Here is a 16,724-nt window from a genome sequence, read left to right on the forward strand (position 1 = left end):
TTTCCAAATTTCTTAAAAAGTATGTTTTCACTGCTAAATTCTGAACTGTGACTATATGGGAAGCAATAGCTTTTTCAGCAACATACTTTCCTTGTGAATGAAAATGTAATTAAAAATCAGTTCAGGTTTTGTTTAAATGTTTTATAATCATTTGCAGGGTGTTGCCTGTGTGGCAGTTCTGCAGGCAAATGCAGTAATTATTGAAAAGTTAAGACTGACTCTGCTTTCTTTGAAATAAGAAGTCACTCAAGTTTCTTTCTCTTTGTTTCTTGGAAGCCCATAGAGAATATCCTCTTCTATTCAGGAATTTTCCCAAGACTCACCATGCAGCATATTTAATGTTTTCTAAATAATGGCATCACAGATCTGGACTGAGCTTGAGTATTACAAACAGAAAGTACAACACAAGCCTGGGGCATAAAAAAATGTGCTGTTGGTTATTCCTTTTTGTTACTTCAGGAGGAGTTGCAGGAGTAATTAAATAAAAGTTACTTTTTCAGCATTTAGTGGAGTTGCTTTATTTCAATGTCCTTCTTCCTGTTTACTTGTAGTGAACCCGGGAGGATGGGCTCCTGCATCAGTGTTACGGGCAGTGGCCAAACGAGAATATCCAAAGTTCTTAAAGCGTTTTACATCGTACGTGCAAGAGAAGACAGCAGGAAAGCCTATTTTATTCTAGTACTAGCAGGTATAAATACTTCTAAAATTTTTTTCACCATTTTAAAGGCCAAATGAAAGTATGCAATCTGGGAATGTCTTCCATGATTAGCATGGCTTCAGTGCTTGCTTTAGCATGCAATATACTTTTAAAAAACATGTAATTTGTGTGTACTGCTGCACAAGTTAGCCAGCATTAGTTTTCATAGACTTCTATTGGTTCACTTTGCAAGTTTTTGCATACATGTCCAATTTATATAGAAGTAAAATAGGATGAAGTACTGGTTTTTTTCAGCTATCACAGGCATTTTGCATTTGTTCTGAAAAAATACATACTGAAGTTCCTCTAGAGCCTCATGAGCTTTTTATAACTTAAATTTTACTTACAATTGCATATTTCATAGACTATGAGTACATTTCAGTTTTCTTTTATATTGACAGAATAGTTTGACCTAGGATTTTTATTAATGGAACTTCACTGACAGACCAGCATGAATTACTAGAATATTTAGAAGACTGTGACTTAAGTTTTTCTTCCTTTCTGATGAACCTAGGAAAGAAAAATTATTTCCAGACGCTTTCTGAAGTCAATGGAAGTATTATTTATGGTATAAGTTATTAGCTAATCTAAAGTTTTTTGAACAGTTAGATGATGATATGACATTAGAAGAGGATTTCTTGATCACTTTGAGGATATCTGAGCCCCTTAGTGTTAAATAAGGCCTAATTTATTTTTGCTAATTTTACTTCTGCTATGTATTTCATTTACTGTAAGTGCCATGTCAAACCACAGAATTCTGTTTAGTTGTGCTAGTGTTACAGCATTATTCAGTCACATCTGAAGATGAGTCTCTATCACTTTTTCTATGTGTGACATAGGTTACTTCTATTTTTGGATTCTGTTTACTGTGTCAGACTCCAAAAGTCTTAGTTGTCATTCTTCTGTGACAGGTATCCCTTTAATGATTCACAGTTTTAAATTTAAATTGTTAGAGAAGCAGTGTAAGTAAAGCATTAGAAACATGGCATCACAACGCAACAGTTAGCATGTGATCATAGCAGTCCTGATGATACCTAAGGTGTTTAACAAGTTCATTTTACTTGCAGTATACAAACTTTTCAGTGCTGTATTCTTTTCTTTGCTTACCTGCAGCAATCAGAACAAGACTGGGTGAGCATTCCACATGGGAGAAGTGACCATGCACAGAGCACTCCATGCTGGAACGAAGGATCTACAGTCTTTTTATGGCCCAGGTTCTAGGCTTTGTGTACTGAAGTGAAGAAGTGTTGCAACACCATGGGCCTGAATATTTAACAATAGCTCTCTCCTGCTAACTTTCTTGCTGAATCAGTGTGTAATTATAAATATATGTATTGATAACATGTATATGGCTCTATTTTTATTTGCTTGCTTTAGAAGAAGAAAAGCGCATACAGCTTTGAATCACCAACATGGGCTTCTGTGTTAATTTTAAACAAGTTGTAGAATTTCATTGTCAACCTTCCTAAGATACTTGTGCAGTTTTTGTGCATGTGTAAAAAGCACAGGAGACAAATGCACATATAGCATACTGTATGTGCTTTATATGCACAAAAATCTGTGTGATATTTTGGGGTTGTTGAAAGGAGTGGCTTCAGTAAAACCTTGGTAACTTGTTGGCAGGTTTTATTTTGCTTTGTATAATCACAGTTCATTGCTGCTGGTTTCTATAATGAGTCATCTTGTTACATAAAATGCCAGTTAATATCTGAGGGCTGTCAATATCCTTATGACTTTGCCTTTTCTATTGTCTTACTCTTATGACGATCTTTAGTTCTGAAGGAGTAAGAATGTGAAAAGCTTTATTTTTTTCCAGATATCTTTATATTTCTATTGTATTTTTTAGTTATGTAATATGTGCTGCATAATTTTTGTTATTAAACATGATCCAGAAATACCTAGAAAGATTCTGTATGAGAGGGCAAGAGACTGCCTAAAATCTGGGAGACATCTGTCCATGCTATCTGTGGACTGCTTTCTTGGATGATATCTGGGGCTTTCCCAAAGCTGTGAGAAGGTACAGTATAATATTTATTGAAGTAATTTGGATTACATAAAACAACATTCCCAGTCCAGATTGAGGATGAGTACATTATTTTCAGATCCTGCATGTGTTTTCCTCATCTCAATAAAGCTGTGCTATGAGGTTCATGTAGAAAATTATTTGCCTCTTGATCAAAAACTCATCAGAGCTATAAGAATGCATAGTTCTTGCTGGAAAGTTCCCTTTAGCTGCTGTGAAAATTTAAATGTCAGATGTTTGCCTGCCTTTGATTCTGGAGATACTTGTTAAGAGAGGACTGTGTTGGGCTAGTACTGACTGTGAGGTCTTTTATCCATGTCCTATAGTTGGAAACTCTTCAGAGACTGCTCGGTGTTTCACTAAACTGGGTATCTTGAGGAAAAAAGTTTCAGATATATTTTCTTTAAAAGAAAGCTGAAAGTCAGATTTATTCGATATAGTGTGCTAGGTGCCTGAAAAGAGATATAATACAGTAACTTAGTGAAGATTTGGTTAAATGAGTAAATATGATCTGCACAGTGTTGAAAAACGTCTCTGTTCATCTTCTCTGTAGAGATGAAACCATATCTAACACATGATTACACACGCATGCAGATTTCATGCTCCATAACTCCTCCCTTTTTATTTGCCTTTCTCTAATGGTGTGCATGGAATATGCCTTATTACAGAGTTACTCTGTTCATTTGAATATGTAGAAAAGTGCCTATATGGTAATGTTAGCAAGGCAAATAAGATGAAAATTTGTACATCTTTACTATATCACCAGTGAGCATTTTATATACCAATGTTAAAAAACAAAATCTTATACCTCAAAATGTACGTCATCTTTTTACAATCACCAAGCAGTGGTACATTCCACCATAGCCACTGATGGGAACTTTAAAAAAAAAAAAAAGTCCAAAATATAAAGAGTTTAACTCCTTATTTGCCATTTCTGGTAATTGTTGGAACACGGGCAAGTTTATTAATTTAATAGGATAGCTTTATTTTACAAAGGTATGGAAAGTTTACAAAGCAGTATATAAACTTATATCATTAGTTGCATTTGCACTAAATGTGATGTACTTTTGCGATTTATTCTGTAAATAAAATGACACTACAGATACTATTTGTAAAGAGTATGTTTTACTTTTAGATAAAGGCACTGGTACTTCACTGTAGCTAGCCCTGCCCAATCAGATTTGTAAGAGGCTTTTTAAAGACTATGGAAGGAGTTACGTGACTGAGAAATCATTATTAATGGACCTCTGGAAAAGTAATCTCAAAAGGCAGTAGGCCTCTCATATTGTCCTTGTGTGAGTAGCCGTTAGATCCTTTCTTCTGGAAGGGATGTTGCTTTTATGGTTTTATACAATTTACCCTGTCTCTTGAGCCCATCTCTCTTGTCAATCACTGCCATGTCTGTGCGCTCTGAGTTCATTTACTCCTGTTAACAGATCAAGAGTGTTAACACAGCTGTGGTGGTCTTTGCAGAAGCAGCTTCTGACTCTAGAATGGTTGTTTTGTAAGCTAAACCAGTTCAAAAGGCTGAAAATGCAGCAATCATAGGATATTGTTCTCTGGATATCTGCATCTGTTTGGAGAATTTGGATGTTGCCAAACTAGATCTGAAGGACATGACTTGATAGAACTTGTACTGGGAATGAAGATGAGATGGTCATTGTTATTCTGTCTGAGAACCTGAAAATCTTTGACAAATTTATCTGTGAAAAATGTGATGCACTTTGTAAAAACCTTACCTTTTACTTAATTGGGCTGAGCTGGCTTATCTGAAGTTGTGCAGATTCTCTTTAATCAGATTGTCCACCTGTATTTTTGTCAAGTTGTACAGATAATGCTGTATTTGAATTGCCACTGTTCATTTACAGACTTAAAACATGAATCATATTTTTGAGTACCTTGAGTGTGTAGAGTTGTAACTGTTCTATAATAGCTTTATGATCCTAATGATAAGTTTTAAAAATTAAAAGAAGTTGGCTCTTACATGTTACAATCACAAATTTAAAACCAGTATTTAAAATTTAAAAAGTATTAAAAATTATGAAGAAAAATCTTGGCTTCTTGTTGTTTTTAACTTCCCAATATTTGGAGAAACCTTGCCTTTTAAACAACTTTTAAATCATGAATGAAATTATATACAATATTCTAGTGCATGGAAAACATTTAACAGGAAAGCAGTTTACTTATGTTACGACATCACTGAGATGAAAACATGAATGCCGCATTAGTTTACACGTTGAGAAGTTCATTTTGTGCAAGCAATCAGAGGGGTGTTAAAAGGTGCTCCTGGTAGAGTGTAGTTATAATGCAGAGCACTTCCAGAGTATGTCAGCTCTTCATTTGTAAGGAATAATACAATTCTGGGAGCTTGCATGGGAAGAGCAGCAACCCAGGACTAAGATGGGCTAAAGCATAAAGTTACGACTTTTCCAAAGAGTAATTTTTAGTAACTGAGATAAGCTTCCATGAGCAATTTTTCTTAATAGTAGAAGTAAGTGGTCCCTAATAGATCAATAGCAATCCTACCTTTATTTGTTGCAGTGATTTCTACGTCTTTATATAGCAATCATGAAAATTAGAAGAAATCTTACAGGTATGCAGGACTAGAGGAACAGTTTGAAGTAACAGAAGGCATTACTTGAACAGAATCAAAACTTTAGCGCAGCTATATCAGGTTTCTTGTAATATATTGCAAAACATAGAGTCCTGAGGTAACCTCTCACCTTGGAGAATGCAGCTATTTTACCTGGCAAAAAGAAGACTTTTTTTTTACCCCCCCAAAAAAGTCGCATTTCACATTCATGGTACCGTAACTTACATGCATAATTTAAAAATTAGATACTTCGCAGTAAAGAGGTTGAGCATTTCTGTAACTGCAGTATCATTTGACCCTGGATGATGAATGATAATTAGGGCTTTGACACACAATTTACTGGTGCGAATTACTAACACTAATCATCTTCTGTCTCCACCTTTGACAAACTAAGTTTTATAGGAGGAGAAAAATACATTTTGTTAGAAGAAAGGGACACACTTTGAACATTAGCAACTTGAAAGTGTCCTCAGCTGTAGCCATTGATGCAGTTAGCTCTTCTCTCTGCACACCTGCCTCTTCTATGCACGGACTACTGTCAGCATAAGGAAGCCTGATACTGAGGATTGCTGCAGTTTTCAGGGTTTAAACTCTCCTTAAAAATAAAAACTTTTTTAGTATTTATTAATTTGGATCAATCAATAGTTAGACCTATTGTCATCCACAAGACTTCCTAAACTTTTGTGTGCCAGGAAATAAGCCACAGATTGTAAAGTTGTAGCCAATGATTTTTAACTAGTGCAAAGAGTGGCAAAATATGACAACAGCCCTAACAATTCCCATTTGCTCGGATAAGACTGTCACTCAACTGTGGAACAGCTCCTAGGAAGTTATGCCCTGTATATGAGAGAATTCCACCTTGGACAGCGTGCTGTCTTGGTGAGGGTGAGCCATGCCCAAGTATGAGCAGAACCACAGGTGTGCTTGTACCCTCCAGAAAATACCTGTAGTCAAGGTAATGAGCAGTGATGCTGGTGATGCCTCACTGCTGCCCTGTTGGAAATCACTGCTCTGTCTTCAGCCTGAGGGTGCTCAAGCACCACCCCAGTAATCAAGGCCTCCCCACGCCCCACATCGGAGCCTGCAGCACTGATCCAGTTGAAAATGTAGCTATTAAAAACCTTCCGAAGCTTCTTCTGAGAGTAGCCCCTGCCTTTAGTTGTTTCATATAGCACTTGGGGTGCTGGAGGGTGGCAACGTTTCTGACGCAGCTTGGAACACTTTAAGAGTGGGTGAAATGGTTGACCTCTGCAAAGAACCTGAGAAATTTAAATGAGCTCCTTTATCTTTCCTGGCTTTTATTTGACTGAACTGTAGCTGAAAACTCTCAAACTTAATTCAAAAAACACTGAATTATCATGGCACTACCAGGGTAACTAACCATCCTACTAAGAGAGGTGCTAAGCAAAATCATCAGTAATTCAAGTAACAGATGCTGATTTGATTGTAATACATTTTTAATGAAAAACTGTGAATAATTTTTTTAATATAAAGCACTTAACATTTCAATATTTAATACAGCTGTCAGCTGTGAGAAATTCAGTAATAAAAAGCACCTGGTAATTTACTTTCTTATTAACTAAGACTGTCCTAACCAATTCCAGTGAAAATAATAGAACACTGTCGAAAGATGTGAAAACCACTTGCAAATGTTAATATTACTAGATTTTCTTCCAACTCTAACTTTGGTTACAACAGAAGAAACAGTTTCCCTAACAAGTAGCTGTTCCTGTCATATAAGGTTTGGTGAAGAGGTGTACAGTTAGTTGCTCTTTTATATAGCAGTTTCTATGTTTATGCTTGTGTGAAGCAGCACCTCTTGCATTAAACTATATTAACTTCATCTATTACTGAAAAGAAAAAGTTTTGGATTAGTAGGTAGGCGACACAAATTGTGCTCTAAAAATCTTAAAACAGTAGTGGGATCTGAGTACACAGAGGGATGAATTCCACTAAATCTTGACATTTTTAGTGTTAGGCAATAGGATTTTTAGGTTATCTCCCATGCAAGAGAAGGAAACGGTCAGTACTAACATTTACTGATTTTTTTTTTTGACAGCGCTAATTTAAAGTGTCCACTTTCGTTCAAATTCACAAGTGAAGGAAAAAAACACTCAGTAATTATAACTGCCAAAACTGTTATATAGTACTTTATTCCCTTCTCCCTGCTTTGATTTGCCCACAAAAAAACTTTTTAGAAAAACATCCTTTTCTGAAACACAAAAACAATGCCTTAATGGCCCAGATTTTCAATCACATTAGTCTTTTGGGGTCAATTTTCTCCAGGTGTACTAGAGGCTTCAGCTGCTCAGCAAAGTTCCTCATGTCATCAGAAACAATGTCCTGTCCTGCTGGCGCGACTACATTGAGCTCCACCAAGTAGGAGAGGGAGAGCGGCTCAATGCTCTCCGTGTTTCCTGGCATCAGTATGCGGAAGATCTTGTACACCACGATCTTCATGATGCCCTTGCGGAACACGTGCCCTTTGGCCACGAACTCGTGGTCCATGCGGAAGCCCATCTCCACCAGGAAGTCCGTCAGGTTGTCGGACGTGGCGATGTCCACGCAGTTGCGCACCAGCGCGTGGCGGTTCTTGTCGCCGATTTCGGGCTGTCCCAGGTAGCGCAGGTGCCAGGGCATGCCGCTCTTGTCCATGGAGCGCCGGGCGCGCAGCACGAAGGGGCTGGCCTGCTGCCCCTTCAGCAGGAACACCATCTCGTGGTCCAGGAAGGTCTCGGGCTCCATGTTGTCGCACAGCCCGCGCAGGCGGTGCAGGAGGCTCTCCAGGCTCTGGTCCAGCACGCTCCCTGCGGAGACAGCGCCACGACCATCGCCTCCCCCACAGGCCGAGCCGCGCTCCCTTCGCAGCGCGCCCGTCCCAGCGCCCTCCGGCCCGCCCGGGCGCGGCGCCAGCACCCCACCCCCTCCTCCCCCGCTGCCCGCGCTGCTCGGTCCCGCAGTCGCCTACCTTGGAGCAGGTACTCCATCATGTTGATGGTGCCGCCCGTGACGGGCATCATGGTCACCGGCGGCGCCTCCATCGTGCGCTCCGCACCGGCCCCGCGGCCTCGGCGGCAGCGGCGGGCAAGGCGGGCAAGGCTGGCAAGGCGGCAGCAGCGCCCCCTGGCGGCTCGGCGGGGCCGGCGGGGGCAGCGGGTGGGGCGGGGCCGGCGCTGGGGGCGGGGGCTGGAGCGCCCGGCCCCGCTCCCTCACACGGCCCGGGCGGGTTCCGGAAGCGAACGCCGGCCAAGGGCGGACAGGAACGCTGCTTTTTCCGGCTCCCCTTGGCCTGCCGGACAACTTCCTTAGCCCCAGGGTGGCGGAGCGCTAGAACAGGCTACCGGGGAGGTTGTGGAGTGCCCCTCTCTGGAGCCATTCAAAACCCACCTGGATATGTTCCTGTGTCACCTGCTCTGGGTGACCCTGCCTCAGCAGGGGTGTTGGACTGGATTATCTCCAAAAGTCCCTTCCAACCCTAACGATTCTGTGATACTGTATTTCTGTCTTTTATTCTAGTTTGCTCAAAGCCAGGGATCAGGCGGTAACCCACGAAAGGCTGGCTCTGTGGTCATGAAACCTCTACACTATTTATACCTTTTAAGAAACAAAGGCATCAGCATTTGTTGACTGTAAGTTGTATGACTTTTCTCCTAATTAGTACTCAAACCCTATTTGCTAGTTGTATCTCTTGCTTCTCCAAGAGAAGCGCCCTTTTAGGTTCTTCAGGCATGGTTCTCCCTCCGCTTTGGATCGGGGTTTGGTGGTCAATGAGACAGTGGTCACGGTCATCCACTGCTGGAATTACCTTCCCTCACTTACTGCCCACTCCTGCTGACTTCACTCCTGGCAGCTCGCATCCAGAGAGTCCATTTATCTTGGCATTGTCTTCTCCTTTCCTCAAAACAAAAGACGCAACGTTCACAGTGCAATTGCTTAATCATAACTGTTAAGCTACAGCTTCTGATTAACAACTAAAAAAAAACCAAACCATTACAAATTTGGTTCAAATCTTGAGACCTCAAATCTTGAGGGGCCCAATTCTCAAAGGGCTCACTGCCAGCCTCACCCTGATGCCTCTGGCTTTGGCTGTTATATTTTTGAGATTCTGTGCTGCCTTAAGGCATCACCCCAGCACAGGGGGCACAGTGGAGGAGAATGGGAGGCCAGCAGGCAGGGCCAACCATCAGGGGTCATCCTGGCTGCACCCACACCTCTCCCCAGGGAGAGGTGGCACATGCAATAAATTCTGTGTAAATTCCCCACCAGAAATGTTCCAATCTGTCTCTTACAGCAACAGCAAAGGGGTTGATGCTCTTGGGAGTTGGGCACCAGGCATCAGCTCCTGCAGCAGTTTGAGTTAAAAACTGTTACCAGAGGTGCAATACATGATTCATTGGTTTGGAAAGGCAGAAATCTCATCTGGGCCTGGTAGGGTGTGCACCATTTCTAGGCAGAAAAGCTTCTGGTTTCAAAAAGTGATGAAAATGCCCAATATGTACCAGGTGAATTTGTATCTGTCGATACTCAAAATAGAGTTATAACTATGACTTTCTCTTAGCAGTTTTTTTTTGTGTAGCAAACCTTTAGGCCACACAGAACGTGAACAGTATGTCTGTCTTTCCTTTATCAGTATCTACACAGCTGTGGTATTCCCTGCCACCCCCCAGAAAAATTATATAAATTCTGGTACAAGCCAAAGACCTGCAAAGGAGAAATGGCATAATTGTGCCCTCCCAGAGCCGTAATGGTTTGTGTCACCCCTGATGTACCAGAGGTAGTTTGGAGTACTGACAAGCAGGGGTGACCTGAGGGGTGGAGTGCAATCCATGAGGGGAATATTGACAAAGGAGGGAACCACAGCCCAGGGAGCTGCCATAGTGGATGCACATTGTACATACTCCCCAGATTGCAGATAAGAGGCTTGTGTTGAAATAAAGTAAGAAAATAGTCAACCAAAGGATTGAGTAATTGTTTTAAAAGCATTCCTAAGCTTCAAGGACCAAAAAATAGGTTTCCTCTTATATATGGATCAGCTTTACTTAGCTGGTCATCATCATCATACAGTTAGCATGGAAAAAATATTGAGAAAGATAGCTAAGAAAAGTAAAAATTAGTATAAAAAAGTATTTTAGCATTTCAAGAGGGGTAATTTCTGAGGTTCACTTCTCTCTGTGGTGATACCAATTTTCGCTTCTGTCTAGCTGAGGTGCATAATAGTGTTACTACAGATGCCTCATAAAACTTTAGAGGATGTCAAATTTCTGTCTCGAAGTAAAAATTCTTTCAAATTCCACAGCTGTCACTACTCTGAGTAGTTTTGCACCACAATCTGACAAGCTATGCAGTAGTGCAGTCCGGAAAAGAAATGTCCCAAAGAGGTCCTCCCATTCCCCTGCAGTTCTAGAAAATGTAGGTGATAAAATGTGCCACAGCCACAGCATCTCCAAGTACCTTCACTGGCAGAGTAAAAGGCAGCATAGTCCTGCATCTGCTGAGCTGCTTGTCACTGTGGGCTTGGAAGATCTAGGGTACACCTACATACCTTTAAGGTATCCTAAAGAAACTTTTTCTGCAGCTGTTGAAGATGGGATGCAGCAGACACCAGCAACAGGTGGTCAGACAGATGGAGGAGGTGGAGAGAAGCAAAGATAGTAATTAAGAGTAAACGTGTTATTCCCAGCCACCCACCTACATTCTGTTCAGCTCCCTTGAAAATCCATCTCACTCAGCTCTCTGTGTCAGGGAAATGGGCTGCCCATGTGGGACCAGGCCTTTATCTCAGCTCTGTGTCACATGTCAAGTGCTCAGAGCAGAGCTCTGCTGGGAAACCTCAGGTGAAATGAGTGATCCGGCCATGATCTCATTGAAATAATACCAGCAGAAGGGAGGGTCAGCTAGACATAAACTGGATTAAAGGTTTCTAAAACTCAGAATTTTTTCTCACCCATGTTACAGACTTAAGGTCCGAATCCAATTTTGTTACATCTATGAATCAAATATGCTTGCAGATTAAGCATACAGCACTCTACATTCACTCACAAATTAACAGCAAAAAGTCTTCCACCCCACAAATCTATGTGTTAGCTTTTTGAAATTATTGCAATGAATCACACAATTATTTAGGCTGGAAAACATCTCAAAGTCATCAAGTCCAACCTATGACTGAACATCACGTTCTCAATTGGACCATGGCAGTGAGTGCTGCATCCATTTTTTCCTGAAACACTTCTGTTGATGATGACTCTACCACCTTCCTGGGCAGCCCATTCCAATGCTTGACAACTCTTTCAGTGAAGAAATTCTTCCCGATGTACAGCCTGAATCTCCCCAGGTGCAGGTTGAGGCCATTTCCTCTTGTCCTGTCACTTGTTGTCTGTGAGAGACCAATCTGCACCTTTCTACAAACTCCTTTCAGGCAGTTGTAGAGAGTGATAAGGTCTCTCCTGAGCATGTGGTCTAGCTTTAAAGCTTGTTTAAGATGCAAGTGCTTAACAAAATCAAACCTAAATTTCACTTGAGTCTCATGGGACTAATATCTCATACAGTATGAGTAAGTACATTTTAAAGGGGCTCACAAACTCCTTTCCACTTCTTTTCCCAGGAATTAAAAGGGCAAAAGCTCCTGAAACCTGAGAGTTTTCAACTTGCTCTGCTTTGGCAGACTTGCAACTTTCAAAAAGGCCCATTTGTCAATGACAAATTTTCTGGGGTTTAGAGGACAGTTAGGGTATTAAGTACCTTAATTAGTTTATGAAGTCATTACTTTGTATTCCTCTCTTTGCTCACCTTTTGGAAGAGGAGATCTTTTCTTGAATGAAATAACTAGACTTGTGGTGGGATAGCCTTGGCAGAGTGAAATGCTGACCACCTATACAGCAGGATTCGGTAGAAGAGTAGAATGAGAAAGCTCATGGGTCAAGAGAAAGACAGGAAGATTGCTTCCTGGTTTTTGTCAGGGCAGAACATTCTTGACACGTGGAAAATCAATTTGTTGCTGATTTAAAATAATGGGAAGTTAATGGGAGAGAGAAGGACAAACAGTAGAATAAGTTGTCTTGCCCTTTTTCCTGAGCTCAACTCCATTCCTTTTCCCTGTAGGCTCCTCTACCAGAATCATAAAATCATTAAGGTTGTAAAAGATTTCAACCCTTATCAAGTCCAATGGTGCACCAGTAAACCTTGTCCCTGATTGCCCCATCTACACCTCTTTTTACATTGCCAGGCTCAGTGATGCCTCCAGTGAGACTGGCAGAGCAGGGCAGTCTGTTCAATGCGTGTCTCCCCTTTCAGTGAAGAACTTCCTGCTGATATCCAGTCTAGCCCTCCCCTGCTGCAGCTTGGGACTGTTTCCTCTTCTGCTTGTGCTTGTTAGCTGGGAGGAAAGACCAGCCCCACCTGGCTACAGCCTCCTTCCAGGCACTTGTAGAGAGCAATGATGTCTTCCCCGAGCCTCCTTTTTTCCAGACTAGACACCCCAGCTCCCTCAGCCACTCCTCACAGGAGCTGTGCTCCAGACACTCCATCAACTCCATTGCTCTTCTCTGGACTCACTCCAGTATCTCAACATCTTTCTCATACTGTCATAGCAGAGGGACAGTTACTCTGCTCATTTATGTAATAGGCAATTTACATAATGATTTCATTACATAATTTGCATTAAGTCATTTTGTGTGTTAACAGATAATTCAGTGGCTGAGTTGTATGTCAGTAGTTGAGGGACCATCATAACTAGCAGGACTACATCAAGTTATGGCACAAGCAGAGAAATTAACAATAAACATCAGGTAATTTGTGACTTACCATGAACCTCAGTCTAATGCACATTATGATTTATTCCTCCCCGCCTAACAAAGCAAGAACACTTTCCAAACGAGTTATTTCAGTGAACTGGCCAGGCTGGTGGCTTGAGACTTTGTGCCATTCCTAAGATTGTATCGCCAAAGCAAAAACTAAAGTTGCATGTAATTTTCTATGCTATGTGCTTGCGTTCCCAGGATTTTAAATGCCAAATGTAGAGTGCATTGTTAGATATTAAAAGAAACTGCTACAAGGAATTAAATTAGAATTCTCTGCTCCTCAGACTTACTTACCCAGGAACAATTTTCATGAGGGAAAACCAAGATTATCCTACAAAAAGTATAATTCTGTTTATCAAGAAACTCTGTTAACAGTGGTGTCACTCCTTGCACCTTATAGACCTGCCCATTCTTTTTTCACTAAAGAGGCATCTTTTAGAGCCAGTATTCCCAAAGGTTGAACTAATTTAACCTCTGGTGTTGTAAAACTGTACCAGCGCACACAGAGCTATGCCAGCTCTCTCATAGAAAAGATGGGGAGTGACTCCTCTGTGTACCATTACATTTGTATGTGGCTTCTTTCAAGTACCTTTTTAAAGGAAGTTTTACCCTTAGCAGCATCGTTATACCTGAGCATAAACCTGTGCAGTGGGTGAGTGTGGCTTGTGGGTGAGAAACCAATGCAATCAGTGCTGGGCAAAAGAAAGTTGCAACATTGCCCATTTGTTTTGAGGATGAGGGAACATTTTTAGTTGCCTAACTGTGGTCCTTCACTCAATGGTCCTGGGAGAGATTGGTAATTGACATCATTTTTATGGCATAGTTATTTTCATCCTGGTGTTCCAGCTTGTGAAAGTGTGGACTGACCTTGTAGAATTCTTCTCCAAAAGGATAAACTGGGTAAGGAAGAAATGATTTCTTGTGAGGGTGCTGAGATGCTGGAACTGGGAAATTATGGCTGGATCATGACTGGAAGTGTTCCAGGTCAGGTTGGATGGGGCTTTGAGCAACCTGACTTTATGTTTCTGGTGGTGGATAAAGAAAGAGGTGATTTTTTCCATTCTGCTACTGCTGCCTGGTATGAGCAAGGAGGGAGAAAGGAATTATGGCTGGCTCCTGTTGACACTCAGGTTCTGTCTTGTGCACGGTGTCCACAGGAGAGGCCTCCAGGAGGATCCAGGGAGAGTAAGAGAAATGCATCATGTCTGTTTCACTGTGTGCCATCAGGCCACACAACAGGAAGGAAGAATGTCAGGAAGGAACATGTCAGGTGCATCAGTCTGATGCCTTTCTAGCCTATGGACTCGACAGTGTTAGGTTTAGAGTTGGACTCAATGATTCTAAAATTCTGTTCTAAACAATTCTGTGATTCTCTGGTCTAGTGAAGGTGTACGTGCCAACAACAGAGGGGGTTCAAATTAATGCTCTTTTAAGTCCCTTCCAATCCACACCCTTCTGTGATTCTAAGAGCTGGTCTTTACTTGGCTGTTGTGGATCTCACTTGTTGTGGGTATTGGTGCCAAGATCCAGATTTTCTATTTTTATACAGGCTGTGGCTGGGATGAAATTGGTTGTCTCCATAGCAGCCTGTATGAGGCTGTGTTCTGGATTAGTGACTAAGAACATTGGTTACACAGCACTGTTTTGGCTGTTACTGAGCAGGGGTTGCCAGCATCAAGGCCTTATTTTTGTCCTTCTTTTTCTCCTGCATTTGCTGCCAGTGAGTAGGCTAGAGGTGGGTGAGAGGCTCTGAAGGAACACAAGGAGTCACATCTAATCCCAGCTGCCCACAGCAATATTCCATACCAGATGCCATTGTGCCCAGCACCAAAAGCTCTGGGAAAAAGATGAGAAAGTGGGGACATTTGTGGTTATGGGATTTGTTTTCTCAAGTAACTGTTAGTGTGCCAAACTGTTAGTGTTCCTCTGCTTGCTGCTAGGGAATCGTGATTAAATTCTTTGTTTTGCTTTCCATGTGTAGCTTCACTTTATCTCCTAAGCAGTCTCTATCTCAATCTGTCTTCTCATTTTTACCTTTACAATTTCTCTTTCCTGTCCTGTTTAAATGGGGGCGAACAAGGTCAACCCACCATATTCTTCTAGAAGGCCTGAGTCCTAGTGGGAATGGAATGGGAGCAACTTATGAAAGCTGGGGCTAAAGCTCTTGGAGTCCCCTAAGAGCAGACCAAAGTAAAGCTGGTGGTTAAGGCAGGATGCTAAGTAGTTTTGCATTGTGTAATAGACTGCAAAAGCCTTGGAGCACTGAGGTGAGATTAACTTCGGAAGCAGGCCTTCCCCCTTCCACAGGCTAGTAAGCAAGGTGAGCCTGGGGCCAGCAGACATCTCCAGGCAGGAGGACAAGGTATGGAATTGTCAGTTCTAGGGGCGTCACTGGATGCACACCAGTGTCACTTCTTACTCTGTGTGTAGGACAAGGTGGACCTGACAGGAATACAAACTTGTCCTAGGGCAAGACAGGATCCCAAACTATCATCTTGTTTCAGCAGGTATCATTGTGCAATATAAACCTTCCCTAACCAAAGCCAAAGTGAAAAAGAGGATATGATGTTGAAAATGGTAAGCCATGTCCTAAAGGAGATGGAGAGGATCACATATCTGAAAAACACTCTGAGTAATAGCCAGAGCTCGCACTGCACCCCACAAGAGAGATGGAAGGAGTAGGACAGGCCCTCTACCACAGCTTTTCCCAGGGCTGTATTCACCTTATGAGCAAAGTTCACATCAAGGATGAAAATTGTCCACTGTTTGTGCACTGACACACCCAGTGTGTACTTGTACACTCCTATGAGAAAGCAAGTGGTTTCCCAGCTGTGCTCTTGCCCAGGAATCAGTGTGCATGCCTAGGAATGCCTGTGCTAGAGCCTGGCAGAGCCACATCCCCCCAGGTCAGCACCGGCCATACCAGGCTTCCAGTATCACAGCTCTGCTCAGGGTGCACGTCACCGTGATGTGCATCCCTGTGCTGGAGCTGCTCTCTCCATCAGGAAGGTTCAGTAATGCACAGTTCACTGACAGAGCCTTGCAGCAGCTGGGCAACAGCTCTCTGGTTGGAGCTAGCTGGGTCTGGAGTGCTTGCAAGCCTCAGTGCTGAAACTGCCACACCAGGCAGCAAAAGGGAACTGGTGTGTTATAGGGTAAATTAGATTCAGCACACAGAGGACAAAAGAGGTAATGAAAGAAGCAAGGTGGTACCAGAGTCAAACACACTATTTTAAATGTTTTTTTCTTCTAGGGTTTTAAAATATTTGGGAAACCATTATCCATAGCAAAAATATAGCATGAAGTTACGACAATTCTAGAAATTCAGTTCTAGATCAGTGTTTTGATTTTGCTGAACGGGCCTCGGCAGGAGGTATGTCTAATGCTGCAGCGAGTTAGTTCTCTCCCTTGGGCAAATTGCGTAATTAAACTTTGAGGACAATAAATGAGTGCCAACAGGCTTCTGCAAACAAGGGGAGAAGTACTGGTGTCACAGCCCTGGCTGTGTTTAGCACTGCTTGCTAGTGTCTCTTCATTAACTCTCTTAATTTAGACTCTCTATAAATCTGTCACTAAGTCATAAAGTAAGCTTAAAATACCACAGTTAAGCCAATG

The 16,724-nt window shown here is 41.9% G+C and overlaps 2 protein-coding genes across 3 annotated transcripts in view; one reads left to right on the forward strand and one right to left on the reverse strand.

Annotated features, from left to right (window-relative positions):
• The window catches only part of CERT1 (ceramide transporter 1), a 76,287-nt gene extending 71,516 nt beyond the window's left edge, over positions 1-4,771 (forward strand). For both annotated transcript variants that reach the window (XM_063180956.1, XM_063180957.1), the window contains 2 exons: positions 552-688; positions 1,811-4,771. In XM_063180956.1, the coding sequence (XP_063037026.1) occupies positions 552-679 (128 nt within the window). In that variant the 3' untranslated portion in view covers positions 680-688; positions 1,811-4,771. The remainder of the gene's footprint in view (positions 1-551; positions 689-1,810) is intronic.
• A 2,572-nt stretch (positions 4,772-7,343) lies between these two features.
• On the reverse strand, positions 7,344-8,410 carry MED18 (mediator complex subunit 18). The gene is made up of 2 exons (XM_063180958.1): positions 8,282-8,410; positions 7,344-8,120 (listed from the first exon to the last, which is right to left on the reverse strand). Exons 1-2 carry the CDS (start codon positions 8,352-8,354, stop codon positions 7,567-7,569), a joined length of 627 nt encoding a protein of 208 aa, XP_063037028.1. The 5' UTR covers positions 8,355-8,410; the 3' UTR covers positions 7,344-7,566.
• Positions 8,411-16,724: the final 8,314 nt, after the last annotated feature.

This window comes from Melospiza melodia, chromosome Z (assembly GCF_035770615.1).
Source record: "Melospiza melodia melodia isolate bMelMel2 chromosome Z, bMelMel2.pri, whole genome shotgun sequence".
In the NCBI taxonomy this organism is placed as follows: domain Eukaryota; kingdom Metazoa; phylum Chordata; class Aves; order Passeriformes; family Passerellidae; genus Melospiza; species Melospiza melodia.